The 27306-nt window shown below is 49.6% G+C and overlaps 1 protein-coding gene and 1 pseudogene across 3 annotated transcripts; both read right to left on the bottom strand.

Annotated features, from left to right (window-relative positions):
* Positions 1-12611: 12611 nt before the first annotated feature.
* Positions 12612-19467, bottom strand: LOC307197013 (serine/threonine-protein phosphatase 6 regulatory subunit 2-like; annotated as a pseudogene). The gene is made up of 2 exons: positions 19370-19467; positions 12612-14350 (listed from the first exon to the last, which is right to left on the bottom strand). The product of its transcript is annotated as a serine/threonine-protein phosphatase 6 regulatory subunit 2-like (transcript).
* A 1158-nt stretch (positions 19468-20625) lies between these two features.
* Positions 20626-27042, bottom strand: ECM1 (extracellular matrix protein 1). 2 transcript variants are annotated; one of them, XM_079927931.1, is made up of 10 exons: positions 26712-27042; positions 25395-25457; positions 25213-25314; positions 25030-25107; positions 24855-24935; positions 23166-23488; positions 22523-22897; positions 21788-22008; positions 21531-21618; positions 20626-21103 (listed from the first exon to the last, which is right to left on the bottom strand). In XM_079927931.1, the coding sequence occupies exons 1-10, from the start codon at positions 26779-26781 to the stop codon at positions 20873-20875; spliced, it is 1632 nt and encodes a 543-aa protein (XP_079784057.1). In that variant the 5' UTR covers positions 26782-27042; the 3' UTR covers positions 20626-20872. The 2 variants fall into 2 exon arrangements, with proteins under 2 accessions (XP_079784057.1, XP_079784058.1); XM_079927932.1 differs by lacking the exon at positions 25030-25107.
* Between the last annotated feature and the right edge of the window lie 264 nt (positions 27043-27306).

The raw sequence follows: 27306 nt of genomic DNA, 5'->3' as shown, positions 1-27306 counted from the left end.
GGGAACTTTTACTCAAAGCAAAATGACCAACAAAGATCATTTGTTGGGGATGGATCCCTCATAAAAGCAGCTGAGAGATGCATTCAGATCTGAGCCCAAGGCTCCTGGTGGGGTCGGCAGTGTGCCGTGCTCCGGAAGCCCCGGCTTCTCTTGGTGAAGTTGCAGGGCTCAGAGGAGCCTGGGGCTCAGGCAGAGGACATTGGCCTCAGGTCCTGAGCAAGGGCATCTCAAGGGGATCTATTCTGACTGAGGCAGGAGACAGATGGGCCCCCGGGGCAAACAGTTTGAGTTCGTTCCTTGTGGACCGATACTCCGTGGAGACGGGAATAACAGGACAGTTGAGAGAGGAGGCTGGGCCCTGCCCAGATAGAAGATAAGAGAGCACATATTCCTCATTCTCGAAGTCAGGAGACCTCCCCGACTACACATGCACAGAAAGGCTCCTTGGAGGTCAAAAGGGGTGTGATGCCAACTAATGCTCACTTACCCATAGGCCTCTTCGGTAGAATCCATCTTGGCTAAGAGATGTGAGTGCATACATGGGAAAATCCTGAGCTATACCAAATTCAGACTTTGAACCAGGCAAATCAAAATGATTGGCCAAAGGAAACCTGGAAAAATTGCCCCATATAAGTGATTCAAACTGTCACGAGGGCGCGACTCTTTCTGCGCCCGCCTGTGTGTCTATCCACACGTACTGTACTTTTTTCTCCTAATAAATACTTGTTTCACCACTTTCCATCTCTGTGGGAATTCTTTTCTGCAAAGCCATAGGGCCCGGGCCTTGTCACTGACCACTGATCTAGTGCCTAGGATTCGGTGCTCTCACCGCCGCGACCCGACCTCAATCACTGGCCGGGAACCGAAATCCTGCTTCAAGCCGCTGCAGGCCGAGGCCACCCGAGACCACGACCACTCTCCCAAAGCAGTGCAGTGGGTGCTCGCTGGGCAGCCGAGCCCTCCTCCACAGACCCACATCTCTGGGACAAGCTCTTCAGAGTTGAGGGCTGTGAGCACAGGTTAGCGGTGGGGTGGGCCAAGTTAGGACCAGCAGGTACGTCACCGCCCTGCCCTGGCCACAACCAAGACTTTTGCACCTTCCTCCTCACCCTATCCATTCTCCTCTGGCTTCAGTCCTTCACACTGAAGTGGATTTTTAAACATAGGTAAAGCAGTTGGTGATCATTTTGTAATGTATAAAAATATTGAATCACTATGTTGTACGCCTGAAACTAATATAACGTTTTAAGTCAATTATACTTCACTTAAAAAAAAATAAAAATAGGTAAAGCACATGGTGCACAGTACAACGCATCTCCCTGCTTTCCCCCCCTACCCCTGCCCCTCGCTGGCCACATCCGTGGGTCCTTACTAAGATGGCATACGCGTACGCAAGCATACAAGTCAGTAGCCTCCTTTTCTATCTTCTTTTGGTTACAGAGACTCCTCTGAGAATCTGACAAAGCCTGGGTTCTTCCCTAAAATAGGGTACACACATGCACAAAATTAGCGTACAACTTCAGGGGTTCACACACTCTCTGTGGACCATTTTGTCCTCCTGAACAAGAGATTCTGGTTGTGATGTAAAGCAACTGGGCCTGAGCCACCTCCTATCTCCTCAGTGCCATCCCCCCACATACACACATCCCCCGACTACCAGGATCTTGACAAAATCTCAACAAGGGAGCTCTTTTAAGGCTTTGACAAAACGGCTGAGGCAGGCAAGGAGTTTAGTGCCTTCTCTCAATAGTTTCCTATTATATTTAGAATAAAATAAAATCTAAACTCTTAACATGGCCTCGAAAGCCCTCCTTTCATGCCTGGTCTGACTTGAGCTTCCTTTCCTGGTCTCATCCCACCACTAGTACCCTCCCTCACGCTGCTCTAGCCAAACCCACCTTCCTTCTGTTCCACCTTCTTTCTGTTCCATATTGAACTTATCAAACCCAGTCCCACTTCAGGGCCTTTGCTTAAGCTGCTCCCTCTGCCTGGAAAACAACTTCCTCTGGGAGAATTACTGCTGGTTCCTTCTGGTGTCAGTGCAAATGTCATTTCTCAGAGAGGTCTTCCCCAACCACATTTCCGTACGCTGCGCTGCCAACCCCAGCACCCCTTCTCTCTGTCCAACATCCTATTTTATTTTCCTCAGGGCACTTACCACTTCTGAAATTATATATATATTTTAAAATTATATATATATATATATATATATTTTTTTTTTAGTCATTTATTGTCTGTCTTCCCCCACTAGCGTGTGAGCTCCATGAAGTCAGTGGCCATGCCTGGCACACACTACGCACTCAGCAAATATCTGTGTTTTGGATAAAGGATTTTGGTGGAGGTTAGAAAAGAATTTTGACTCAACTCTCCATCCCACCCAAGCAGTTCCAGGCAATCCCTGCTCTGGTTCTAGGCAAGATTCCTGCCTTTCCCTCATTTCTCTATTCCCAGTTGTCCTATCCTTTTCCCAGATCTTTGGAGCCTCTCCCTCCCAATCAGCATCTAACAAAAACTCTTTTGTGATTTTTATGCCTGGGGGATTTAATCTGAGTCAATTTGGCCTCCCCAGCTCTCCCTCAGTTGAGTCCAAAGGTCTGCTCAGCATTTCCAGTGGATCAGCCAGCAGCTCTGCTGTTTGAGGGCTCAGAGCTCCACCCCAGGGGAAACCAGGGAACTGACAGAGGTCTGGGTCTCTGCTCCCTGTGCTTTCATTCCGGGGTCTCATGGAAATAACCAGCCAAATGAGAAAAGCACAGGTGGGCTATGTATTCTGTCCTTGCTATAGCAAGGGAGTCAGCCAAGGTCACTTGTGTTTTAGGAGAGAATCAAAGGCAGGCAGAGGAATGGGAAAGCTTCATAGCGGATAAAAGGGAAGGTTTCAGGTGTGCCCTGATTGAGGCTTTTGGCATGGGGAAGCTTGTAGGCGGGCTAACTAGAAATGGGGCATCCTGGGGCATGACTGCTTAGGGGTACATATTTGGCTTTCTATGGTTGCTCCCACATTGGAAGTGGGGACCAAATTTAGGCAAGTTGTCAGTTATTAATCAAGTCCTGGCCTTTTTGATCCAATTGTTATAGAAGTTATTGGGTTTTTTGTTTGTTTGTTTTTGGCTGCATCGGGTCTTAGTTGAGGCACATGGGATCTTTGTTGAGGTATGCGGGATCTTTTTCGTTAGGGCGCGCTGTCTGTTCAGGTTTCTCTCTAGTTGCAGGGCATGGCCTTCTCTCTCATTGAGGCGTGCGAGCTCAATAGTTGTGGTACACAGGCAGGCTTAGTTGCCCCGTGGCATGTGGGATCTTAGTTCCCTTGACCAGGGATGGAACCCGTGTCCCCTGCACTGTAAGGCAGATTCTTTACCACTGCGCCACCAGGGAAGTCCCTAGAAGTTATTGTTTATCTTCCCAGATTGTTGCTAGAGATAGTCTAACTTCCTACAAATCTGATTTATAGACTTCCTGGTTGGTTTACTGTAGATAAGGGGTTGGTTAACTGGGCAGCTTTCAGAAGGTTGTGGGTGAGTTCTCTTTTTCCATACGATCTGGCCACTGTTTATGTGCTCAGTCTCTTGGTCTACAGGGAAGATCAGCATTTCAGTGTCTCTTCCTCCCTTCCCTTAGACATGTGAATACCTTGGAATAGTAGAATCATCAAGATTTAATTTCCTTCACTCAGCAGCTCTCTAGAGAAGGCATTTTCTGTCCAAAGAGCGGTGATAGGTGCAATAAAAGGAGTAGGACAGGGCCTGGGAGTCTGCAGCTTAGTGGGGAGGCGAGCCGTGAGGTCAGTGCAGAACTGTGAGCAGGCCATGAAGTTGGTTCCAAACAGGGATTCTGATTAGGGGAACCAGAAAGGCTTTGTAGTCGGTGTGGGATTTCACAAGTGGGATTGCTGTAGATGGAAACCAGGGAGAGGAAGGGATGCCATGAGGAAGGGGGCAGGTAGAGGGGCCTTAGGTTTAGTCCCTTACTCTCTTTGGGTCTCGAGTCTTCACCTCAATGAGCTGCTGTGAGGTAGACACGGTACGTGTGAGGTGCTTTGTGAGTTGTGAAGGTTTCAGTGTGAGGGAAGGCTTGGGAGCCAGCTGCAAAGAGCTGCTCTCATCAAAATGAGGAGCCTGAATATACCAAGGCAGTAATAATAATATTAATAATAATAATAATACCAACATTTAGTGAGTTGGACTCACTGCTCTGAGCCCATATAGAAGACCTACAACAATCTTATGAGGTAGTTACTATTACTAACTCCATATTACAGATAAGACAACTGAGGCACAGACCAGTTAAGGAACTTGCCCCAGATCACACAGTAAGTATCAGGGAGAAGAGACTGCTCCCCCAAATGATGCCTCCTGATTCAACCTCTTTGTCCTGAATGTGGGTCCTGACGCATCACTAACCATTAGGTATAATAAAAACCAGCTCTTGGGGCTTCCCTGGTGGCGCAGTGGTTGAGAGTCCGCCTGCCGATGCAGGGGACACGGGTTCGTGCCCTGGTCCGGGAAGATCCCACGTGCCGCGGGACGGCTGGGCCCATGAGCCATGGCCGCTGAGCCTGCGCGTCCGGAGCCTGTGCTCCTCAACGGGAGAGGCCACAACAGTGAGAGGCCCGCGTACCGCAAAAAAAAAAAAAAAAAAAAACCAACTCTTACTAAGTGCCAGGCATGGTCCTAAGCACTTACATGTACTAACTCATTTAATCTTTGCAACAGCTCTCTGAGATAAGGAACTGTGATTATCATTCCCATTTGATAAGAAACTGAGGAGCTAAGTGGCATAGCCCAGGCCTCTGACCCTGGAGTCTACACATCTACCACTGTGCCATGCCACCTCTCGTTAATAAGCAAGGCTGTGACCACCCATAGTCAAGCCCTGATTGTCACAGTGGATCCACACAGTGGCTCACGGCTAGGAGCTAACCCCAAGCCAGTGCTTCTTGCCTTTCTGGATCACAGACCCTTTTGAGAATCTGGTGGAAACTATAGACACTCACCCCAGAAAAATGCACAAGCACACACACACACACACTTTAGGAAATTCACACATCCCCCTCATAAGCCTTTCCATGGCAAGTGGGAGATGGGGGCAGACCTCTGCAGTGAGTGCTTCAGCCAAGGGATATTCTCCAGTCTGGAATGAAAGGGCAGGCCTTTTGAGTTCTACAAGGTTTAATCTATTGAGAGATTAAATAAATTCAATAAAATTCCATATCTACTTTTACTTACTTTACCAGAGACCAGAACAGGAGGCAGCCTGTCCTGAGAGCCCCCATCTTTGGATCAATCTAATTACCCAACTTCTTTCCCACACCCAGACAGCTGACCACTGCTGGAAGAAATCTCATAATTCTGCCGAGTGATGCCAATGCACATACACGGTTTCTAATCCCAGCTGGGTCTTTAACACTACTTGGCAACTCTTACTTTTCCCAGATGAACAGTCATACCCAGTTCTCACGATGGTCATTCCAACCCTTGTGTAATGATTTTTTCTTTTTCTTTTTTTTTTTTTTTTTATTCCTGGCTGTGTCACGGGCTTTCTCTAGTTGCGGTGAGCAGGGGCTACTCTTCATGGCAGTGTGCGGGCTTCTCATTGCGGTGGCTTCTCTTGTTGCGGAGCACAGGCTGTAGGCATGCGGGCTTCAGTAGTTGCAGGATGCGGGCTCAGTAGTTGTGGCTTGCAGGCTCTAGAGCGCAGGCTCAGTAGTTGTGGCGCACGGGCTTAGTTGCTCTGCGGCATGTGGGATCTTCCCGGGCCAGGGCTTGAACCCGTGTCCCCTGCATTGGCAGGCGGATTCTTAACCACTGCGCCACCAGGGAAGCCCTGTATTGATTCTTTGAGCTTTAAGAGTTTTCGTCTGTTAGAAGAAGAACAGTTGCACAAATTTAAATTCACATCCTCCAGGGTTTTTTTTTTTTTTTTTTTTTTTTGCGATACGCAGGCCTCTCACGTTGCGGAGCACAGGCTCCGGACGCGCAGGCTCAGCAACCATGGCTCACGGGCCCAGCCGCTCCACGGTATGTGGGATCTTCCCGGACCGGGGCACGAACCCGTGTTGCCTGCATCGGCAGGCGGACTCTCAACCACTGCACCACCAGGGAAGGCCCCTCCAGGGTTTTTATCTAGTTTCTCCCTCCACTTGTGCTCTTGATGCTTTTATTTGTCTATTTGGATAGTTATTTATTTATAAGAGGCTGCCATGCCTGGCACTGGGCTGGACTCTAGGATACCTACCATGGTCTCTGTTCTCATAGAGCTTACAGCCCAGAGAGAGACTATCATTCAACAGATATTAGAAATATGATGAGGGGCACTAAAGGGAAAGTAGAGTGTATTGTTCAATGTATTGATCTGGAGGTTTCAGAAAGACTTCCCTGAGGAAATGTTATTTAAAGCTGAGTCTTGAAGGATGATATGTCAATTAGGAACACTTTGGACTGCACATAACGGAAAACCTGACTAACAGTGAAACCATAAGAATATTTCAGAAGCTTGGAAGCAAAGGGTTCCAGGATTTTTAAGTGGCTCCACAATATAAAACACCATGAGTTGACACTTCTGCAATTTTCTTGGCTTTTCCCTCAGTTATAAGAGGGGTGCCACGAGAGAGAGTCATGGACATATACATACTAACAAACGTAGTAAGGTAGATAGCTAGTGGGAAGCAGCCGCATGGCACAGGGATATTGGCTCGGTGCTTTGTGACAGCCTGGAGGGGTGGGATAGGGAGGGTGGGCGGGAGGGAGACGCAAGAGGGAAGAGATATGGGAACATATGTATATGTATAACTGATTCACTTTGTTATAAAGCAGAAACTAACACACCATTGTAAAGCAATTATACTCCAATAAAGATGTTAAAACAAAAATCATTTGACCAAAAAAAAAAAAAAAAAAAAAGAGGGGTGCCACAGACTCAAGTGTGACTTCCTTCCATAACGTCACCCCAAAGCACAATAAAGAGAAAAGGCTCTGGTTCCCGATCAGCTCTCTTTTAAAAGGGCACAAAAATTCATCCACAAGTTCTCAGGAATTTTCCTCTTGTGTCTTTTTTTTCCCTCAGAAGTGTGTCCTATGCCCACCTCAGGCACAGAAGGGGGTTACCATGATGGACCTAGCCCAATTATGATTCATCCTACAGCACAGTGAAGATATTGCTGCCTATTGGATCCCTCAAATGAGGGTCAAAGGGACCAACAGTTCTGGACATGGAAGCCTAGATAGTTCAGACAAACCCTCATACCAATAAAACCAAACCAAACCAAAACAAAAACTTTAAAAAGTCATCTTAAAAGCATCGGAGAAATAAGGAGATTTGAAGAATTGCTGAATTGGGATGCTGAGATACTGAAGAGCATGAGAAAGTGAAATGAAACCTTCCCTAAAGGCTGCTTATGCCTTGGGGTTCTTGTTTTGGAAAAGGCTGAGCTGCAATACTGGCAGCCTCAAGGGGCTAGGGTGAAAATTTCAGACTTATGTGGCTCCAGATTGCTAGTGCCCTCAGGAGCTGGCAAAATAAGTTCTGTTTAGTGGAGATATTATCTTGAGCCTCAAGGAATTTCTATAAATAATTTATCAAAAACAGTGTCCAGCACACAGATATAACCCAAGGGTATAAAACAGCATAAATAAGAACAACAGGGGGGCTTCCCTGGTTGTCCAGTGGTAAAGAATCTGCCTTACAATGCAGGGGACGTGGGTTCCATCCCTGGCTAGGGAACTAAGATTCCACATGCCGTGGGGCAACTAAGCCTGCGTGCCGCAACTATTGAGCTCACGCGCCACCACTAGAGCCCGTGTGCCGCAAACTACAGAGCCCACACGCCACAACGCCTGGAACCTGTGTGCCACAACTAAAGAAGAGAAAAACCCGCATGCCATAACTAGAGAGAAGCCCGCGCGTCACAATGAAGAGCCCGTGCACTGCAACTAAGACCTGACACAGCCAAAAATAAATAAAATAAATAAATAGTAAATAAAATCTAAAAAAAAAAAAATAGAACAATAGGTACCATAGATAATAGAGAGGCAGATGCCACTACATCTTTCACTTCCTAGCCTCAGAAGTGACATACCATCACTTCTGCCATGTTTGATTGGTCACATAAACAACATGAGAGAGGGACTACACTAGGGTGTGAACACCAGTAGGCAAGGGTCAGTGGGAACCATCCTGGAGGCTGCCTGCCACAATCAAGAACCACACAAGGTCAGGATGTCCTCAATCTCTGCTTCCCATCAGTGTTCTTTCGAAGTCTATCCAGGGGAGTAAAAAAGAAAAAGAAATAAAAGACAAGAGGATTAGAAGGAAGAAACAAAACTATTGATACTCATAGTGGTTGTGATTGCGTGCATAGAAAATCCCAAAGACTCTACAGTTAAGGCACATCTTCTTTCCCTCCCACGGTCACCTCTGGGATGCCAGCGCCTAAGACCACATCCTGCAGTTCACAAGCCAGTTCCACTGCCAGTTCCACTGAAGGGGAGTTAGAATCCACAGCAGATGTACAAGGTTGACCTGAAAAAGTTGAAGCCAATCAAAAGAGACAGGAAAGGATAAATCTCCAGATTTCTTTTTTTTAAAAGTCTAAACAATATAAAAAATGAGGAAAAGCAAAAGAGAGAGTTAAATAAGAAAAAAAAACTACAGAGTGAAGTAAGTCAGAAAGAGAAAGACAAATACCGTATGCTAACACATATATATGGAATTTAAGAAAAAAAAATGTTATGAAGAACCTAGGGGTAAGACAGGAATAAAGACACAGACCTACTAGAGAATGGACTTGAGGACAGAGGGAGGGGGAAGGGTAAGCTGTGACAAAGTGAGAGAGTGGCATGGACATATATACACTACCAAACGTAAAATAGATAGCTAGTGGGAAGCAGCCGCATAGCACAGGGAGATCAGCTCGGTGGTTTGTGACCACCTAGAGGGGTGGGATAGAGAGGGTGGGGGGGAGGGAGACACAAGAGGGAAGAAATATGGGAACATATGTATATGTATAACTGATTCACTTTGTTATAAAGCAGAAACTAACACACCATTGTAAAGCAATTATAGTCCAATAAAGATACAAAAAAATGACATGGTAATAATAAAGCTGTATATGATATTTCAAAAAAAAAAACAAGAATGGTATGTAAAGAATACCTTAAAGAAAAGGGAGGAGGAGGAGGAAGAGAGGAAGACTTACTAGAGAAAACGAGGAGGGTTTTGGTGCAGCCTTGGGTGCACAGGAGATAGGAAGTCACGTCTGGGACATTTTACATCAGGTTTATCAGTGGTCCTTGTATCAATACTAACCCTCAAAATAGTTTGTAAATGACTTTGTAAATGTATATTTTCAGTAGCCCTGGAAACATTAGGTTTTTTAGTAGCTAAAAACAAATTTTCAGGAGGGAGGAAATTCTACCTCACCTCATTATTTTTTACAAATTTAGGTAAATGTAAATGCATGTGTGTGTGTTTTAAATGAGGCTGTTGATATTTCTGCACAACCATAAATTAGTGGCATATCAAATTAAGGGAGACATATCACTTTGAGTGCAAACTTAACATTCCATAGGCAGGGAAGGGGAGTAGTTTCTATAGTGGATAAATACATGTTGGTGAAATACAAAGCATAAATCAATGGCAATTTGGAATCATAATTATGTATTTAACATGTCTTAAGTATTTTAAATGGTCTATCTTCTATACCCATGTTTAAAAAAATAACTTTAGGGACTTCCTTGGTGGTGCAATGGTTAAGAATCCACCTGTCAATGCAGGGGACACAGGTTCGAGCCCTGGCCCGGGAAGATCCCACAGGCCGCGGAGGAACTAAGCCCGTGTGCCACAACTATTGAGCCTGCGCTCGAGAGCCCGCGAGCCACAACTACTGAAGCCCGCGCTCTCTAGGGCCTGCATGCCACAGTTGCTGAGCCGGCGTGCTGCAACTACTGAAGCCCCTGTGCCTAGAGCCTGTGCTCCAGAACGAGAAGCCACCACAATGAGAAGCCCACGCACCGCAACGAAGACCCAATGCAGCCCAACTAAATAATAAATTAAAAAAATAACTTTATTAAAGCCTATTCTGCATATCATTTAATTCACCTTTTTCAAGTGTACAATTCAATGACATTTTTAAAAGTTTACTAAGTTGGGTAACCACCACCATAAATCAGTTTAAAAATATTTTCGGGAATTCCCTGGTGGTCCAGTGCTTAGGACTGTGTGCTTTCACTGCTGAGGGCCTGGGTTCAACCCCTGGCTGGGGAACTAAGATTCCACAAGCCATGTGGTGTGGCCAAAAAAAATTTTTTTTTCATCACTCTAATAGGATCCCTCATGGCACATTTACTCTTAATCCTGTTCTCCCGCTCCTTCCCCAGGCAACCACTAATCTACTCTTTGTCTCTATAGCTTTGCCTTCTCTGGATAGCTCCCATACATAGAATCATACAATATGAGGTCTCCTGTGTTTGACTTCTTTCACTGAGCATGCTCTTTGATGTTCATCCAAGCCATAACATGTATTTTGTTCCTTTTAATTGTTGAATTGTATTCCATTGTATGGACATACCAGATTTTATCTATCCATTCTCCAGTTGATGGACATTTAGGATGTTTCCAATTTGGTTTCCTTTTTGGCTATTATATTATGGAATAATATTGCTAGGAACATTTGTGTGCAAGTTCTTATGTGGATATATATGTTTTCATAGCTCTTGGGAAGACACCAAAGAGTGGAATTGCTGGGTCATATGGTAAATATATTTCAACCTTTTGAGAAACTTCCAGTTTTCTGAAGTGACTGTACCATTTTTTATTCCCATCAGGAATGTCTAAGGCTTCCTGTTTTACCACAACCTTGCCAACATTTGTTTTTATCTGTCTTTTGTTTTGGTATTTGTTTTCTTTGGCCGACGCGGGCACGAGGGATCTTAGTTCCCCTACCAGGGATCAAACCCCGCCCCCTGCAGTGGAAGCGCAGAGTCTTAACCACTGGACCACCAGGGAAGTCCTTCTGTCTTTTTTTTTTTTTAATGAATTTATTTATTTATTATTTATTTATTTATGGCTGTGTTGGGCCTTCGTTGCTGCGTGTCGGCTTTCTCTAGGTGCAGCAAGCAGGGGTTACTCTTCGTTGCGGTGCAAGGGCTTCTCATTGCGGTGGCTTCTCTTGTTGCAGAGCACGGGCGCTAGGCACAAGGGCTTCAGTAGTTGTGGCTTGCGGGCTCTAGAGTGCAGGCTCAGTAGTTGTGGCACACGGGCTTAGTTGCTCCGTGGCATGTGGGATATTCCTGGACCAGGGATCGAACCAGTGTCCCCTACAATGGCAGGCAGATTCTTTTTTTTTTTTTTTTTGCGGTACGCGGGCCTCTCACTGTTGTGGCCTCTCCCGTTGCAAAGCACAGGCTCCAGACACGCAGGCTCAGCAGCCATGGCTCACAGGCCCAGCCGCTCCGCGGCATGTGGGATCCTCCCGGACCGGGGCACGAACCCATGTCCCCCGCATTGGCAGGCGGACTCTCAACCACTGCGCCACCAGGGAAGCCCCTGCAGGCAGATTCTTAACCACTGCACCACCAGGGAAGTCTCTTTTTGATTATAGCCATTTTAGTGGGTGTGAAATGGTACCTCACTGTGGTTCTGATTTGCATGTCCCTAATCACGAATGATATTGAGCATCTTGTCATATGCTTATTAACAATTTTTGTATCTTCCTATGCGAAATGTCTATTCAAATCTTTTGCCCATAGTTTTATTGGATTGTTTATTTTCTTAGTACTGAGCTGTAAGAGTTTGGCTATTCTCTTCTGGATATACACCATGCTGTTCTTTTTTTTTTTTTTTAATTAATATCTTTTTCGGTGAGAATAACAACTTTTATTGGGAGTTGTGGGATCTGGGTGCCCTGTCAGATTATCAGAAGAGTAACATGAGATAACTCTGCACACCCCCAGGACAGCTCGTCCCCACCCTCCACAGCAGTTGCAGGGTTAGCCCCCCACCCCTGGGCACTGCTGGGCCCTCCGCACCCCGTCCTGCAGCCCGTGGCCAGCTCCTGCCAGGCGCCCCACTGCCCACTGCGGCGGGAAGCCTGGGACACCCTGCCAGGCTGCGGGGGGCTCGTTTTATTTTTAAGTCAGTCAAGTTTGCAGCCTGGCTCAAGGCCAGCTCCCAGGGCCACCAGGCAGCTAAAACCCTGTCTGGCCAACCCAGCTCCAGACCCACACTTGTCCCCAGAGCCTCGGAGACCCTCTCCTGCGCTGGATAAAAAGTGCAAACATGTGGCTCTATCTGCGTTTGTTAAATAATGGATAAAAACAGGCTCAGAGCCTGTGGCGCCCAGCCCAGACCTCGGTCCTTGCGTCGTCTGGAGTCACGGCCCCCGCAGGCAGAGCCCCTGTCTGAGGCCTTATTGCTGTGCGTGGGGCTGGACCCTCGAGGCCCACCCGGAGTCAGGCAGGAGAAATGCAGGCTGGGCTGTCCGACTGGTTCCAACTGCCAGCTTTACCAATGCAGCATTTATTTTTAAATTAAATTAAATTAAATTTAAAAACACGAAATGCGTCACCAGGTAGTTTTCTTGGCTGGGGCGCCAAAGCTGGGTGGCAGCAGCAGCATCACATGAGGCCACTTAAGGCAGCTCCTGCAGGCAGCGGCCCGTCTGTCTGCCTGTCCTTTGTCACTATCCCTAGGGCGGCCGCCATGGAGACAGCTGGGCCAGCTGGGGCTGCAGTGGTGACGGCCACAGCCAGCATAGGAGAGACTGCCAGGGTGGCCAGGGAGGGGCCGGTGTTGCTCAGTACTGTGGTGGCCGCCATGGCAGCCTCGGGAAGGACGGCCACGACTGGGGCAGAGGTCACTTCCACAGGTGCAAGGGAGGCCAGGTCTGGAGGCGTGCTGGTGGCACACTCAGCCCACTCTGTGGGCCACACGGGCCCAGGGCCCTTCCCTGGACACCTTGCAGGCCACGTCTGTCCACAACACTCCCGCCCACACCTGGGGACTGACACGGGCGGCGGGGGGCGGCCTCCTGACCAGGACCCACACTAACAGCCTCCGAGGCAACAGCCGCCATCAGCTTGTCCTCACGGCTCCTGGAGGCCACCAGGGGCGCCTTCCTGGTAACACATGTGTTCCAGGCACCCGGAGTGGCCGGGCCAAGGGTTCTCTCTGGGCCCTGGTTCAGGCCACCCTGGGCATCGCCATGACCTCTCTCCACTGGGGAGCTGCACCTGGGCCCTGACTCAGAGCAGCAGAAAGGCTGGAAGCCAGCGAACTTGGCCCAGCCTTTCTCCTCTGGAGCCAAGGCACTGGAGGAGCTGGCCACCCACACACTGGAACCCACGCCCATCGCCACTGCCGGGGCCGGGCCCGAGGCCATGGAATTCTCCGGCTCATCAAACACCGTCCACGGGGCACCTGCTTCTGAGCCACCCTAACACGAGGACCTTCCTTCTGGGCGGCAGCCCAAGGGGCGCCCGCCCGCCCGAGCCGTGTCCCCATCTGCTCTCGAGCTCTCCTCCCTGCCCTGGCCTCGGAGCTCCGGGCCGTCCTTCCGGCAGCTCTCTGAAGCATGAGGGCCCCCGAACCTGGCTCTGGTCACTTGGGCCACACGGACGTCCTCCCAGAGGTCGTCGTCCTTGTCGAAGGGCTGGATGTGGTCACTGCAGCAGGCCTCAAACAGAGCGGCACCGGGGCTGTCGACGCTGAAGTTGATCTCCACGATCCTGTCAAATGGGGCGTTGACGCTGTTGTCCTGCTCAGCAAACTCCTCGTTGCTGAAGCCAAACTGGTCCACGAAGGTGGCTGTCATCTGCTGGACCTGGTACCCGGAGAAAGCCTGCTGAAGGGCCAGCTCATTAGGGAAAATGCCCCCCACGTCCTCTTCCTCACTTGAGGGGTGAAGATGGCGGGTGCTAACCAGGTCCACCGCGTTCCTGCGGTTGGCCTCCACCAGCGTCTCCTCCACAAAGCTCTCCCAGCGCCCGCGGCAGTCCCAGGGGAGCCCTCGGATGACCTCGCTGAGCTGGGTCTGCATGGGGCCCCCCTCCAGGTTCTGCACCACCGTGTTGGCAATCAGGTGAGGTGCCCCATGTTCCCGTGCCTCATGCCACCCACTGCCTGTGTGTGGTCACTGGCTTCCCAGGCCTCCAGGATCCTCTGGACCAGGCAACACTTCTGGAACAGGTGGGCCGCCACCATCGTGCTCTCGGGGCGGCTGGCAGCAGGCTGGGGGGTCGCAGAGCAACTAAGCCCGTGCGGTGGCTTCTCATCGCGGTGGCTTCTGTTGCTGCGGATCACGGCCTCTAGGCGCAGGGGCTTCAGTAGTCGTGGCACGCGGGCTCTAGAGAGCAGGCTCAGTAGTTGTGGTGCTCAGGCTTAGTTGCTCCGCGACATGTGGGATCTTCCCGGACCAGGGATCGAACCCGTGTCCCCTGCTTTGGCAGGCGATTCTCAACCACTGTGCCACCAGGGAAGCCCCGAATGCATGCTTTAAAAGCCAGACATAACAAAGAATATATTCTGTCCTGTTCCATTCTCATAAAATTAAAAAATGGGCAAAATTAAATGATTGTGCCTTATTCACAACAGCCAAAAGATGGAAACAACTGAAGTGTCCATCAACAGATGTATGGGGGACTTCCCTGGTGGGGCAGTGGTTAAGAATCCGCCTGCCAATGCAGGGGACACGGGTTCAAGCCCTGGCCTGGGAAGATCCCACATGCCGCGGTGCAACTAAGCCCGTGCGCCACAACTACTGAGCCTGCGTTCTAGAGCCCGCGAGCCACAGCTACTGAGCTCATGTGCTGCAACTACTGAAGGCTGTGCGCCTAGAGCCCGTGCACCGCAACGAAGAGTAGCCCCTGCTCGCTGCAACTAGAGAAAGGGTGTGCACAGCAACGAAGACCCAATGCAGCCAAAAAAAGAAGTACCTACAAATATTGTACATGAGATTCCTAGAATAGGCAAATTCATAGAGACAGAAAATGGATTAGAAGTTACCAGGGGGACTTCCCTGGTGGTGCACTGGTAAAGAATCTGCCTGCCAATGCAGGTGACACGGGTTCGAGCCCTGGTCCGTGAAGATCCCACATGCCGTGGAGCAACTAAGCCCATGCGCCACAACTACTGAGCCTGCATGCCACAACTACTGAAGCCTGCACACCTAGAGCCCATGCTCCACAACAAGAGAAGTCACCGCAATGAGAAGCCCGTGCAGTGCAATGAAGAGTAGCCCCCACTCACCACAACTAGAGGAAGCCCGCGCACAGCAATGAAGACCCAACGCAGCCACAAATTAATTAATTAATTAAAAAAAAAAGTTACCAGGGGCTGCAGAGAGGTGGAAATGGGGCGTAATTGCTTAATGGTCACAGAGTTTCTATTTGGGGTGATAAAAATGTTTTGGAAATTATATGGTAGTGATGTTTGCACAACATTGTGAATGTAATTAATGGCACTGAATTGTACACTCAAAAATGGTTAAAATGACAAATTTCATGTTTATATATTTTACCACAATCTTAAAAAGTTAATAATGGAATATATTGAAAACCATTGCATTGTACTTTAATTGGGTGAATTGTATGGTATGTGAATTATATCCCAGTAAAGGTTTTTTGAAAACCTAAATGATTGTTTTTAGGATTCATATTTAGGTGGTAAAACAATAAAGAAAAAGCAAGTAAGTGGTTACGATAAATATCAGGACAGTAGGACAGTGGTTACTTTGGGAGGGTTGAAGGAGTCTATGACCAGCAAGCAGTATTATGGGGGATTTCTGGGGTGAATGCAATGTCCTTTTTCTTGAACTGGGTTGCTGTTGCAGGGGGGTTTCATTTTATAATAATCCATTGAAATATACATTTATGTTTAGTGCATTTTAAATATGTGGATTATTTTTCACAATGTTTTTTTTCTAAATTTAAAATTCAGCAAGGGGATTTCCCTGGCAGTCCAGCATTTAAGACTCCATGCTTCCAATGCAGGGGACACGAGTCTGATCCCTGGTCGGGGATCCCGCATGCTGCGTGGCCAAAAAATAAAGATAAATTAAAAAGTTTAAAATAATAAAATTTAGCAAGAACAAAGTATTGGGGGGTTGAGGTGGATGGTTCGTTGAGTAGATAAGAAGTGTTTGTTAACCAGTTGAGCAGAGGGGGTAAGAGAGTTCTATGCGGACAGAGCAGCATGGGAAAGTCCCTGAAGCACAAAAGAGTATGGTGAACCTGAGGAACAGAAAGCCCAATTCTGACAGGGCTTAGAGAACAAGAGGAAAGAGGTGTGTGTGACATGAAGTCCAGAGACTGGGCAGAGGCCAGATGGCAGAAGGCCAGATGGCCAGATGGCAGAAGGCTGGGGCAGCCATATGGGGGTGTTTTAAACGTTGTCCTAAGGGACCAGAGGGATGTCATTGAGGGGTTTTAAAGCAGCAAAGTGACCTGCTCAAATCAGTCAGCAGGTCAATCTGCCTGGAGTGTAGGGCATGGATTGGACAGGCTCTGGGGAAGGAGCCAGGAGACTAGTTGGGAAGCTGTTTCAATAATCCTGGGGGTTGATGGAAGCTTGGACTAGGGTAGAGGCAGTGAAGAGGTGAGAAATGCAGCATCCTTGTGCCCTGTGTACATTTAACTTTTTTTTTTTTTTTTTTTTTAACATCAACAGGTTTATTGAAATACAAGAGCAGAGACCCTCCTCTCCCGCTGAGGTCCTGGCAGTGTTGGCCTCAGGCTCTGTGCTTCCACATGTCCTGCAGCTGGAGAGAGCGCTATCTCATTTTTGTATGTAGTTGAAAATACTTTAATGTTATATTGTATAACCTATTATATACTGTACATTACTATACACTGGCTTATACATACATACTTGCACATACATTTTGTTTACAGAGCTGTGCACACAAAACCATGGCTGCTGTATTTTTTTTTTTTTTTAACTTTTGGCCCCACGGTGCGGCATGAGGAATCTTAGTTCCCCAACCAGGGATTCAACCTGTGCCCCCTGCAGTGGAAGTGCCAAGTCTTAACCACTGGACCGCCAGGGAAGTCCCATGACTGCTGTATTTTATGAGTGATTTAAGGGATTTCCAAAAGTTATGTTGACTATGTAACTTTTGCCTTATGTACTGACTTTAGAACCTAACCTTGGTATAAGGTGCAACTCCATTGTTGCTGGATGTAAGAGATATTTAGGAGATTTGGTGACTGATTGGAATAGAAGGGAGAAGGAGAGGGACTAATTAAATGACACTCCCAGGTCTGTTGCCTAAATAACTGAGTAGATGGTGGTTCTGTTTATTGAGATGGGGTTCACAGGGGTAGGGATAGTTGGAGGGTAGAGATGATAAGCTCATGTCAAAAATGAAGAAAAAGGTTGACAGATTGAATAGTGAACACCCATATGCCCACCACCCAGATTCTACAGGTCACTTATTGCTACATTTTCTTTTTCACATCTCCCCATATATCCAGAGGAATTCATTTTTGAACAAGCTGAACCTGTGCTACCTAAGGGACTTCCAAGTGTCGTGTTTAGAAGGACATTCAAAGAGCAGGCTACACATGCTGCCTCCTCTTTTTCACCTCCCATTCACAATCAATTCCCTAGAATTTGGCTTTTGACATCTTCCTCCTGAAGGTGCTTTTCACTAAGGACACTGACTACTGAGGACTCCAAAACTGAACACTCATCATCGTCCTGTAAAACTTGCTCCTCACCCTGCATATCCTTACCCAAACCTCAAACTTGGGAGTCTTCCTAGACATCTCCTGTAGCGAACAGCTTCTGTCAATCCCATCTCCTAAATGTCTTTAAAAGATGTCCCTTCCCTTTTCATCCTCTCTACCATTAACAAAGTTCTGGATATCAGAGTTTCTCAGTTTTATTGATATTGAAGAATTACAATTTCAACCTCTGAACAGGTTCGGGTCTCTACCCTCTCTCCAGCTCATCTACTCCTATCCACTTGTCTGTCCATCTAATGTATCTTTTTTAAAAATAAATTTGTTCACATCACTTTTCTTTTACAACCCTTTATAGGTGCTTATCCCCAAGTTGGCGTGACTTCTATAGTGCTTCAAGATCTTCCAGAAAGCCTGAAATTTCCAACCTCATGCCTAGCTACTCCCCCACAGTATTTTTACTACTTAGTGGCTCTTCAAATATACCAACCACACTTCCTGCTTTATTTCCTCCTCCAGAAGACCTACCTGAAAGCCAGGCTAGGTGGCTCCCGAAGAATCCTGAGAATATCTATCATTAGATATTCAGGTCTCCATAGAGCTAAAAATCCTTGAGGACGATTTTTTAATATTCTTTATAGCCAGAATACTTAGCACTCTGTTTAACACAAACATACACTGTTTACTTTAGCTGAACTTTGCATACACCCAGTGCTTTGTTCATCCTCCCTTTCCCTTCCAGCAAAATCCTACTCAAGCTTGCATCCCTCCATAAAGCTTTCCCCGGCCCCTCCAAGTAGTTAGGGTCTCTGACTCCTTTATCTGAACTTAGTACATTTTATTTTACTTATTTTTTTCCTCCAGTTTTATTGAGATATAATTGACATACAACACTGTATTGAATTTAATATATTTTAAGTTTTTCTATACAACGAACTGCCATAAGTGTTAACAGGTTCACCATATGGTAACTAACAGCAATCCTATCCATGCTTCGGGGCTCTGTGGAAAGCCACCTCCTCCATTTAACAGTACCCCGATTCCTACAGATAATTACTTCTTTTAACTCAGTTCTTGATGCTTATATCTATTTAGCACTTGATGTTCTTTCATGATAGCTGCTTACTATTGCTTTCCTGGTTTCCTTCCTCTCCTCCCCGGTAGACTGTCAACTCCTCGGGGCTGGGACTGTGGTCCAACTCGTCTCGGACTCCCTCTCCAGACTTGGCGGGGCGCTTTGCAAATGCAGTAAGAATGCATCTCCGGGAAGCTCCTGGAGGGACAGAGCCCGTTAGTGGTGCCTCTGCCGGCGGAGCTGCCCGCCCGTCCGTCCACCGGCCGGGGCTCCGCCCCGCGAGCTGGTTTGGACCAGTACACCGAGGGCGGACGACCCTGCCTCTGCCAGCCCGGTCTCTGACGCCCAGAGGCGATCAGAATGGGCCCAGGGCTTCCCTGGTGGCACAGTGGTTGAGAGTCCGCCTGCCGATGCAGGGGACACAGGTTCGTGCCCCGGTCCGGAAGGATCCCACGTGCCGCGGAGCGGCTAGGCCCGTGAGCCATGGCCGCTGAGCCTGCGCGTCCGGAGCCTGTGCTCCGCAACGCAACGGGAGAGGCCACAACAGTGAGAGGCCCGCCTACCGAGAAAAAAAAAAAGAATGGGCCCAGACGTCCGCGCATAGAAGCTGACGCCCTACGAGAGCGCTACGCGAGCGCGCGGCCGGGGTCGAGCAGGCCCGCGCTGGCCGGGTTGCAGTCGCAGGGGCGGGGCACGGAGTGTCTCTCGCCCGCTCATTGGCCCTCGTGCTGACGGACAGGCGAAGGAGCTGCTAAGACGCTGATGGGTTAAGAACTGCTATGCGGGCAAAGTGTAAGTAAATAAATAAAAGGCGGTGGAGGAGCGGAGGGAATGGCGGGTGTCAGTTTTAGAGCTGCTGGGGCTTATCTAGTCCCCGGCTGGGGAAGGACGGCAGTCCCTGTTTCACCCTCTTCCTCCATAAGCTGGGCCGGGGACGTCCTGCTTTCTGTAAAGTTGTCCAGGCAGCAGAATCACAGAGGACGGGTCCCACGGGACTAAGCCTTCATTCCAGTTCTTTCAGCTCCAGCCTGGAGGCTCCGGTTTCCTGTGGTCAACCTCGAAGGACCGCAGGGTCCCGCCACCCTGTGGTCTAGCTCCGGTCTGGGTGCTACAGCGCCCTCCCCTCAGGCATTGGCACGACACTGTCCGAACTGGCCTCCCAGGTTCCTGCCTGGCTGGCTGCCGACTAGAAGGCAAATGTGAACACATATTCTGCTTGAAACCACCAGTGCCCTAGCGGGCCGGTGCCTAGCGGGCAGAGGTGCCAAGAGGCCCTTTAAGCCGGGCAGATGAGTCATTCGTGATGAGCTCCTGCTCATCTTTCCAGACTCATCTGGGAGGAACAACCACCGTCAGGTCCTTTCAGCCTTTGTGCTTCTGCATGAGTTGCCCCTTCGCCTGGTCCGTACCTGCCTCTTGTACCTTCTACTTCTCCTGGAGAAGCTCCGACCTCACCCCTGCAGAGGCCTTCCCTGGTGCACCCCTACTGCCCCCAGCCCTACTCCCAGCTCTGGCCCGGTTATCAAGTGCTCTGAGCATACTGGCGCTCTGGCAGCCCTGTACCACAACACTAATCACACCTGCTAGGTTCCTGGAATGTGAGCAACCTGAAGGAAGGAACTGTATGGTTTCCGAATGTGTATCCCGCAGTCTAGCACGGTGCACGTCGACGGTTCAATCAATGTACACTGAATGAATAAACACATGGACTCCACGGATCAGAGTGAAGATTAAAAAGTGTCAGGCAGGACTGTGCATTTCGGGGGCTCACCAAAGACATGAATCATATCTTTTTCCCTTCTGAATCCTGATAGCCAGCTAACAAAGTGACATTCCTTTTAAATGTGTGAATAAATTCAAGATGACAAATACTGAAGTTAAACCATTTAGTTTTGGTCCCGACAAAGCCTGTTGGAAAGACTTCAGCTCAGTTAGTGGGGGTGGGGCAGTGGGCCTCAGGGGCCAGACACTGAAGAAAATCGGGCAGGCTTAGGAGGGTGTGTTTGTGTGAGACAACAGACACAATGAGGCCAAATCCAAGAGGTGTTTACTGTAACGAGTATTCCAGGAGGGTGGGATGGGGTCCCCCAATCTGATCCTCCAAGGCTCTGTCTGCGGTGACTCACTCTTCCTTGGGCTCAGAGGTGGGGCTGATATTTGTTCCCCAAGTTGGGCCCTGCTCCCTCTGGTCCTTGGCACCCCTAATGTCTCCAGCCACTAGAGCCACATTCCTCAGATAATTAGTGTTGAAGCAGTTGATCTGTTCATCCCCAGGACTCAGTTTACAGCAGAAGGCAGAGTCTAGCCAGAAGTTACGTCGGGGACCACACAGGTCATCAATAAAGGCTGATTTCTGATGAAGGAGTAAAGCAGACATGATAGGGGAGGAAGGTTGTCAGAGGTCAGGCCTGGTTACTTGGATGTCCGAAGTCCCCCTTCCCTCAGTTTCTACTGCTCTCTCCCTAGATCCCTTCTGGGGCTCAGAGAGAGTACAAGGCTGCCTTCCACAGCTAGACTCCTTGTGATGGACAGATGTGAACATCTGGAAATGCCAGAAGCTAGAGGCCCAGAGAAGGCATAATAGGCACTTAGAGATGGGGAGCAGGTCAGGTCAGGAGTGAAGACTCCTGGAACCAAGAAAAAAGATCTCCCCAGTAGTCCTCATTATTTCTGTGGGCTGGTTTGAGGTACTAAAAGAAGGGGTATCCTGCAGTTCCAGCCCTCTCTCTCCCCTCCTCTGCGTTCCTCTGGAGACTATGACCCCCTGCCCTCACACTCACCTCCTCCTCAGCACAGCAGGCCTGCTCTGGAAACGGCAGGTCACAGCAGCGGGCAGTCACGTTCTGGATCAGCCCAGGAATCTGCTTACTATGTTGGTGGGAAACAGGTAGGGGTCAGGGTCTTTGGGTGTCTCCAGGCATCAAAATGGTGCTTGCAGACCATGATTTTGCTTTTCCCAAGAGTGCCCCAGAGGGTGCCCCAAAAGGGAGGTTTTGGAGAAGGGAAAAGAGTTGGGGAAGAACTGGGCGAGACTCACTGCTTGGTGAAAACCCTTTGATTTCCACAGAGATGACTCATGAAGTTGGGGGTGATTCGGCTGAGGTCCAGGGTCAAGATGTCCCGGTCATAGTTGGGATAGGGAGCCTGCCGGGCAAAGCACTCATCTCGGGCAGGGCTAGGAGGGTAGTGGCAACACGAGTAGTGGTGGGTATTTGTAGCCTTTTCCTGATCACAGTAGCCATCAAGGGTATCCTTCCACTGTGGGCCAGAGAAAGGAAAATCAGAAGCCTGGACACTTGGCCCTCCTGACCCACTGCTTCCCTCACTGCCCTACGCTATGAGATGAGGGACTTTCAGCCCCAGGTGCCAAAAGGGAAGGGCAAAGAACCAGAGGGCAAGGAGGCAGCTGTGGATGTATGGGATTGGGAAGGTGGAAGGGTAGAAGAACAGATGAGGTTCGGAGCTGGCCACAGGAGATGTGCTGGAACGGTAGACAGAGAGGGTCAGGTGAGGCCAGAGCTGGACAGATGGATGGCAGACAGGTACATGTGTAGGGTATTGGGTGGACGAGGCCAGGAGTGCAGGATGAAAGTGCACGATGAACAAACTCAGACAAAGAACACAGTGGATGCACGGACATTCACAAGCAGATGAATGGGCAGACATGCTCACAGGGGGTAGGTACATGGATGACAAATAGGCTGGTGGGATCAGAGGTCAGAGACAGGAGGGCAGGCAGACAGGCTCTCAGGATGCTGGGATGCCCACTTACGGCCTTCCATGTACAGGTGTGGTTGTTCCCCTGCCGGCAGCAGTGCTGGAACTCCCCCTCCAGCTGGGTCAGAGCCTGCAGCTGCCTTTGGATGGGGTCAGTAGCTGGGAGGTTGCGTGGCACACAGCAGAAGCGTCTTAGGTGGCAGATGTTCTTGATATTGTCCAGTGTGGGTAGCCCAGGGGGAAAAGGCAGCTCAGGACCCGAGGAAATACCAGGCTGGTGGCTGGGGCAGGCCTGGAGCTGGTAGTGTGGCCGGGGAGCTTCGTCTTGGAAGCAGGAGAATCGAGCCTCCCCCTGACGTTTGCAGCACCAATGGGGTCGGGTCTTAACAGAAAACTCGGCCTCACAGAACCGGGTCATTGCGTCCTCCCACTAGAGCAAGAGGAGTAGATCAGCCTGGTAGCCCACTCTCCACATACCTGTTTTCCTCCCAGACTCCAAAAAGGACCCTGGGTATGCAGCTAATAAAGAGGCAGAGGCTGTCCTCTGCTCTTCTGGCACAATGAGGAGGCCCAAGGTAGGGCCAATGAAAGGGACCTGAGGTTCCTGCATACCCAGGCCTAGGCCTCTAGTCCTTGAAACACACACATACTGTCTGGGGGTTAAAGGACATCCCCAGGATCAAGAGCCCAACCCTTACCGTGACTTTCGCACAGTCCAAGCGGTTTGTGTAGCTGTGACAGCGGCAGCAGCGGGAATATCCAGTCTCCAGCAAATTGAGGGTCTCACCCTGACGAACAAGGTGGGAAAAGCCAGTCTGTGGCAGGTTCCAAGGGCCGTACACCACATGCTGACGATCAGGAAGGCAGATCTGGTCCAGATTGTCCGGAGAAGGCCGCCCAGGGGGGAAGCCATCCAGCCGGTGGCCCCAGCCACCTTGGTGTCGGCCCTGTTGGCAGCGCTGGGCTGGATTCGAAGACTTAGGCTCTGGGGGGCTGTGGTCCATGAAGGGAGCCAGCTTTTCTAGAATGGGGAGAACAGAGTGGGAAGGGGGAACATGCAGAGGGATAGAGAAGGGCTGGATTGAGTTGGGAGGACTGAAAGAAGTTGGGGTTGAGGAGAAAGTGTTGGGAGGATATAGAGGAAAAGGGGACAAATGAATTCGTGGCTCTTAACTTCAGAATGACTGACCAAAAGGAAGAGACCTGAGTCATGAAAGGTGTCACCCTTATAGCTCCCTGACCCCGAATCACGCCTGCTCCCTTTGCTGCTTCCCAAGGCTCAGAATACCTGCTCCCCCACCCCACTACCCCGACCAGGGTCTGAGCATTAAAGCTGGGGGATGAACAGACTAAAGCTGTCACTCACTCACTCTCTGCTTAGATTGCAAGGTCATCTCCTCTTGATAAAGGAAAGATGGGTCTACTGGGGTAGAAGGAGATGCGTAAAACAACATTCATGTTGGGACGGGCATCTCTAGAAGACAGGCCAGTTCCCATTCATAAAAAGTAACTCAATAGGGCTTCCCCGGTGGCGCAGTGGTTGAGAGTCTGCCTGCCGATGCAGCGGACACGGGTTCGTGCCCCAGTCCGGGAAGATCCCACATGCCGCGGAGCGGCTGGGCCCATGAGCCATGGCCGCTGAGCCTGCACGTCCGGAGCCTGTGCTCCACAATGGGAGAGGCCACAACAGTGAGAGGCCCACTTCAAATAAAAAAATAAATAAATAAAAAATAAAAAAAATAAAAAAAGTAACTCAATAGAGGGACTTTCCTGGTGGTCCAGTGGTAAAGAATCTGCCTTCCAATGCAGGGGACGCGGGTTCGATCCCTGGTCAGGGAACTAAGATCCCACATGCCACAGGGCAACTAAACCTGCATGCCACAACTACTGAGCTCGCACGCCTCAACTAGAGAGCCCACGCATTCTGGAACCTGCGCACCACAACTACAGAGCCCATGTGCCCTGGAGCCTATGCGCCACAACTAGAAAAGAGAAAAAAACCCGCACGCCACAACTAGAGAGAAACCTGCATGCCGCAACGAAAGATCCCGCATGCCTCAACAGAGATCCTGCGTGCTGCAACAAAGACCCAACGCAGCCCAAAAATCAATCAATAAATAAAATTAAAAAAAAAAGAAATAGCATATATGCTTTAAAAAAAAAAGGAACTCAATAGAGAAGTGAAAATAAATGCTACTTTTGTGTCATGTAATCTTATAATTTTATAAAATAGGTATTATTTCCCCAATTTTACAAATAAAGAAACTAAGGCTTAGAGAGGTAACTTACCCAAGGTTATTACACAGCTAGTAAGTGGCAGAAGCCCCAAAGCCCATGCTGTCAGCCACGGGTAGGCAGGAGGGTAAAGAGGGGAAGGAGTCACTTACCTTCCTTCTGTTCAATAGGGACCTGGGGAGGGGACAGCTCTTCTCGTAGGGGGACGGCCTCTTGAGGGAGAGGCGGATCCCCTGCAAGATAGGGGCGAGGACACAAAAGAGCAAGGCTCAGGCTGATGTCAGCAAGATGTAGTGGGTGGGGGTGAGGGAAAGGGCAAGCACTCACCTTTCTTTTCCACAGGGAGTTGGGGAGGGGGCAGCTCCTCTTGGACAGGGTTGGCTTTCTGAGATGGAGATGGCTGTACTACAGAAAGCGGAGTATGTATGTAGCCCACTCCTTCTTCCCCTCCCATTCTGAAGATCAGGAAGTAAGTCAGACTAGAAACCTAGAGGTGCAACTGAGACTTACCTTCACTCTGTCCTTCAAAGTGAGGGCTATGCTGAGAGGTGTCGGGGTGATCCATAGGGAGAGCTCTGGTCAGAGGTGGGGAAGGGGGTGCAGCATAGCCAACTACCGGCAAGAAGGGAGATGGTCAGAGCCTACATTTCCTCCTGGAACCCCAATCCCATGCCACTCCCCCAAACTCTTACCTTCTTGAAAGGGGTGGGTGAGGTGCACTGGCCCCAGCTCCCTCTGCCCTGAAGCTTTGCTACCTGGAAGAGGAACGGTGAGTCAGGGGTGGTTTCCCTTTCCTGGCCCTGAGCATGGGAAGGGGAGGCAGTAGAGGTTAAGAGCTTAGAAAAGATGACCAAGACACCAGAAGCCTCTCTGTACTGCTCCTGCCCCATGTCCCCTAAGCCACCCCCCAAACACACCTGGTCAAGGCCGATTGGGTGTGATAATCTGACAGCCTCACCTCTACCATGCTCAAAGTCTTGGGTCTCCCAAGTCCAGGCCTAAAGGGAGTGTGACACATGGGGCTGGGGAGGAAGGCCTTAATCTTGTGTCAGTGTCTTTCCCTTACAGCTTCTGGGCTCTCTCCACAGTCCAGACCTTGAACTGGCTGGAGCCTCACCTGCCCATCTCCTCCACCCTCCTGCCTACCACAGGCCCTTTAAACATCTTTGGGCCTTCTGGTAAGGAGCCCACGCAGAAGTTGAAGTGCCTCCCCTTCAGCCAGTCTCAGATCCCCCTTAGTTCAGGTCTCAATTTAGGACCTGGGAAACTGGGATGGTTCAGGACTCCTGAGGCAATATGGAGAGCCCACGCATTCTGGAACCTGCACACCACAACTACAGAGCCCATGTGCCCTGGAGCCTATGCGCCACAACTAGAAAAGAGAAAGGCATGTAAGAGAAAGCCACAGGGAACGTAATCACCTGTAGCTGATCTGCAGTCACAAAAGACCAGGACCTGGGAAGAACAAGACAGGGCCTTCCAGATAGATTAGATCTATGACCCTCATGCAATAGTTTCCCACAGTAACGTTTTGTTTGGCATCCAAGCAGATAACGTGTGTGTGAGCTAGAGAGTGGCTGTGCCTGGTCCCCTGTAGATGGATGATGCCCTCTCTTCTCCTAACCAGGTAGGGAGCCAGTCAAGGCTCTCTGGGTCAGTAGACTGGTTTTGAGCAGCCTGGGAGCTCCTCTTCTCACTTCTGGCTAATAGGTGCCACATACACATCAGGCCCCTCACTCTGTGAATCCATCCATCCCCGCAGTTGTCCGTTTGACTCCAATATGTGTTTCTTGGCAGCAATCTCTAGCAACTCCTTTCTTTCTGTACCCCTGCTCCCCTCCCTGGTTAAAGGCTCCAGTGCCTAGGCTCACCACAGGCCTGCTCAGAAAAAGGCAGCCAAATGGGGCATCCTTTTGCTGGTGATGAGCCATCTGGGATGGCTGGACCCAGGCCCCAGGCCCATGCTGGCCAGGCCCCCTTTCCAAGTGCTGGCTCTGACCCCAACTCACCTCCCTTAGAGGCTACAGAAGCAACAGCTAAACAGGCCAAGACCAAGGCTGCTCTGGACGTGGTCCCCATCCTGGGGCAAGGACTGGTCAGCGGCCACCCAAGTAGGTCCTCTCAGGCAGATCTGATTTGAAGAGCCGGGCTTCTGGAAACCTGCTTCTCCAGTTGCTGTTACTGCTGTTGTGAACTTCAGGGCTGGTTCCTTCTCCTCTTTATAGTCTATCTGGGGACAGCTACCGCCCTCCTCAGCATCCGGCCATGACTCAGTCCCAGCTGCTCCTCCTCTGGCAGACACTCCTCCCACACACCCTGAAGGCTCCTGACAGGATTGAGAACAATGGTGAACCCAACCCCAAGAGAAACTGATTCTGAGAATCCTGGAGCAAGAGAGGTCTGAGACTTTGTTTTGTGCCTCAATTTCTCCATTTGGCCTTCTATGGAGAATGGATCTGACCACCTGCTGAATTGGGGCTGGGGAAACAGGGCACTGAGGAGTTTAGACAGGGGAACAGGACAGCTATCCCAGGGAGCTCCCCGACCAGTGAGAGCCATGGGCTGCCCCTTTTCAATTACCCCAACCCCCTAGGACAAAAGAGT

The sequence above is a fragment of the Stenella coeruleoalba genome, assembly GCF_951394435.1.
Source record: "Stenella coeruleoalba genome assembly, chromosome: 1".
Taxonomy (NCBI): Eukaryota; Metazoa; Chordata; class Mammalia; order Artiodactyla; family Delphinidae; genus Stenella; species Stenella coeruleoalba.
The sequence above is the reverse complement of the archived record's forward strand: the minus strand, read 5'-3'. Positions and strand labels throughout refer to the sequence as shown.

Excerpts from the sequence above, each read along its gene's own strand:
- ECM1 (XM_079927931.1), bottom strand. The coding sequence starts at position 26,781 with ATGGGGACCACGTCCAGAGCAGCCTTGGTCTTGGCCTGTTTAGCTGTT. Across the intron at positions 25,108-25,212 it reads CTTTGAAGGACAGAGTGAAG|TACAGCCATCTCCATCTCAG; the intron begins GTAAGTCTCAGT and ends CGCTTTCTGTAG. Across the intron at positions 23,489-24,854 it reads CCCTATTGAACAGAAGGAAG|AAAAGCTGGCTCCCTTCATG; the intron begins GTAAGTGACTCC and ends TCCCCATTCTAG.